The following is a 3,227-nucleotide window of genomic DNA, read 5'->3' as shown; positions in this document are numbered from 1 at the left end:
ACCTCAGCATGTTTCTGGACTGTGGGAGGAAGCCGGAGAACCCGGAGAGAACCCACGCTGCACGGGGAGAACATGGAGACTCCACGCAGAAAGATTCCGGGTGCCCCCACCGGGAAGTGAACCGACAACCTTCTAGCTGCGAGGCAACAGTGCTCACCAACTGCGCCACCTTGCAGCCTAAACTGTTGTGCAAAAAAGTGTTTCAAAGTCAGTCATCAGATGGTGACTAAGAATTTTCAACGCACAGTCTTACTTTTAGTTTCACTCACGTCTCTCCTACATGCTTGTAAATGAACTAAATGAATCAGTGCAAGAAGTGTTAAAAGGAGATATTACACACCTATGAAGGTGATCTCTGTACGTATCACTTGTAGTTTTACGAACAGTCTTATTAATGTTTGCTACCAAAGCTGTAAATAAACTGCAGAGACACTTTGCAGTTAATGTAGGTGGGGTGTGGTTGGAGGAGGAGGAGGATTTCTGAAGAAGTGAAACTCTGACCCAATGAAACATAAGCTGGAGGATATATAAGCAAAGCTCTAAACTTGTTCTCCTCACAGAATCTGCTCGACTTTCTCTCCACGATGAAGCTAATGTTTGGAGCTCTGATCCTGGTTCTGGCTGTGTCCACAGGTAAGAGAAGCTTATCGTTTACACCTGTCAGGTCAGTGAAGACATGAATGTTAGTTGAAGGTCGAATGTGAGGAAAGTTAATGGAAGAAGTTTGTTTATTTCATAAACTCTACCTGGTCTGCAGAAAGCTTAACGTAAAGTCGCTGCTACTGTTAGTCCTTATCTTTATTATTGATTCTTTATTTTCCTCTGATTCGTTTTATGATTCATGTTCTGGGGCTGGTCATTGAATCACAACCGCTGATCTTGGAAAATGGTAGTATTGTTCAAAGGGCTCTTTTATTTTTTGCATTTATATCATCTTGTTTTCATGCTGGTCATTTCTTTTTTAAACTGTGGTTGTTGAGAGAAAAGCTGAAAGCTGTGATGAGGAAGCTCTCCTCAGAATAGAAAACACCACTTCTGGATTTCAGAGATCAATTTCTTAACTGTTTAACTATTGTGTGTAGAATGATGATGTGCCTTATGTTGGGAGAATGTTATTCCATGTGTGACAGTCGGCCTTTTCTGTATTCCTCCACAGCATATGGACTGAGATGTTACGTCTGTGTAACCGCCGACGGCAGCCCCTGCACAACCATCCTGACTTGTCCTGCCAGCATGGACCGATGTTCCACACTCAGTGCTCTGGGTAAGTTGTTCTTGCAGAACACAGCTGTTAATGGCTGTAGGTCAAATGAGCTGATATGTTGCTGAACTCAACGCCTGGTGCCTTTGTGTGTTGCTGAAACTGAAGTTTTCATCCCTTATGTCTTACAGGTATCACCACTAAGAACTGTATGGTGAGTGCAGCATGCGTAAGCCCAATAAAATGCTGTAACGGGGACCTGTGTAACAGTGCCATACCAACTGTTCCCAGTGTCCTGCTCCTGCTGCTGTCTTCAGCCATCATCACTNGTAAGAAACCGCCTAAAGGAAATGGGATTTACATCCAGAAAAGCTAAACAAAAGCCATCATCAACACCTAAACAGAAAAAAACACAAGGCTACAATGGGCTCAGGAAAAGCACTGGTGGACTGTGGATGACTGGATGACAGTCATATGCGGTGATGAATCGCATTGGGCAAGGGGATGATGCTGGAGCTTTTGTTTGGTGCCGTTCCAATGAGATTTATGAAGACGACTGCCTGAAGAAAACATGCAGGTTTCCACAGTCACTGATGATATGGGGCTGCATGTCAGGTAAAGGCACTGGGGAGATGGCAGTCATTACATCTTCAATAAACACTTTTCTCATTCCATCGATTGAGAGGATGTTTGGGGATGATGACATCACTTTTCAAGATGATAATGCATCTCGCTATAGAGCAAAAACTGTGACAGCTTTCCTTGACACATAAGGTCAATGTCATGGCCTGCAAATAGTCCGGATCTCAATCCAAACTGAAAATCTGTGGTGGAAATTGAAGAAAATGGTCCATGACAAGGCTTCAACCTGCAAAGCTGATCTGGCGACAGCAATCAGAGAGAGTTGGAGCCAGACTGATGACGAGTGCTGTTTGTCACTCATTAAGTCCAAGCCTCAGAGACTGCAAGCTGTTATGAAAGCCAGAGGTGGTGCAGCAAAGTACAGGTGGTGTGTTGTAGTGTTTGTTTGTTTGTTTGTTTCTCATGATTCCATAATTTTTTTTCCCTCTGCTTGATCTAAAAAAGTAACCAGAAAGTTGTTATTTTAAATGACTTTAGTTTTGTGGCATGTCTGGGTTTTTTTTCTACAAAATTAAACAACTGAATGAACATCCTCCAAGACTGGTGGTTCCATAGTTTTTGCCAGGGGTTGTATGTGCTGATGAGCTGACTAGGTGAGTGGAGGTAGATGAGTAGAAAGCAGGACAGAGCAGGTAGTATAACTGGTGACAAAACACCGCTAAAATCAACACATTTGGTGAACTAATGGAGACATATTTGAGGCACTGCCTTAACCTTAACCTAGACATTTGCATTCGCTGCATTTGTGTATGAAAATAGTTTTGCATCCTGGAGAAGAACATCCCTCTCCAGAAAGGTCTTTTCAAGGTTCGACTCAGGACAACTGCAGCTGTTGAGGATTTATTAGGAGGCGAAGAAACAAATTAGAAACAAATTCGTTGAGGCTGAATGAGGCTGAATTCTTACGTTTCGCTCCAGCCACAGAATGAGGGCTCAGAGCACAGGCTGGTGTTCGGTTAAATACACAAATAGCATTTTGATGTAATGCAGTTATTTGATGTTTCTTAAAACAATAATTTCCTGCCATGACACACAGTCTCCTGCATAATGTGTGCATCCTCGATGTTCAAACCAAACCTTCACCCATGTTGTTCTCAAGCTTCCTTGAGTTTCCATTTCCTTGGACATACTTTGACCGTGCAGCCACTCCTTCATAGCTATTGATTGATTTTAAATAACATACAATAATCCTTTATTGCTTCACACGCCTGGGGACATTTCTGTTGTCACAGTTGCAACATCTTTCCTAGCAGCACTAAACATATGCATAAAAATAATATGTACGATGTATACAAGGATGAAAAATGTAAATTAATAAATGTGGCATTTAGTACAAATACAGTATTCGTAAAAGTGCAAAAAAATTGTCGTGCCATCCATCCAT

The 3,227-nt window shown here is 42.2% G+C and overlaps 1 protein-coding gene across 1 annotated transcript; it reads left to right on the top strand.

Moving 5' to 3' along the window:
* The first annotated feature begins 514 nt into the window (after nucleotides 1-514).
* On the top strand, nucleotides 515-1,577 carry LOC103357156 (three finger toxin MALT0070C-like). Its single transcript, XM_008281583.1, has 3 exons — nucleotides 515-633; nucleotides 1,157-1,264; nucleotides 1,393-1,577. Exons 1-3 carry the CDS (start codon nucleotides 585-587, stop codon nucleotides 1,575-1,577), a joined length of 342 nt encoding a protein of 113 aa, XP_008279805.1. The 5' UTR covers nucleotides 515-584.
* Nucleotides 1,578-3,227: the final 1,650 nt, after the last annotated feature.

Source organism: Stegastes partitus, unplaced genomic scaffold (genome assembly GCF_000690725.1).
Source record: "Stegastes partitus isolate 25-593 unplaced genomic scaffold, Stegastes_partitus-1.0.2 Scaffold237, whole genome shotgun sequence".
NCBI classification, from domain to species: Eukaryota; Metazoa; Chordata; class Actinopteri; family Pomacentridae; genus Stegastes; species Stegastes partitus.
The sequence above is the reverse complement of the archived record's forward strand: the minus strand, read 5'-3'. Positions and strand labels throughout refer to the sequence as shown.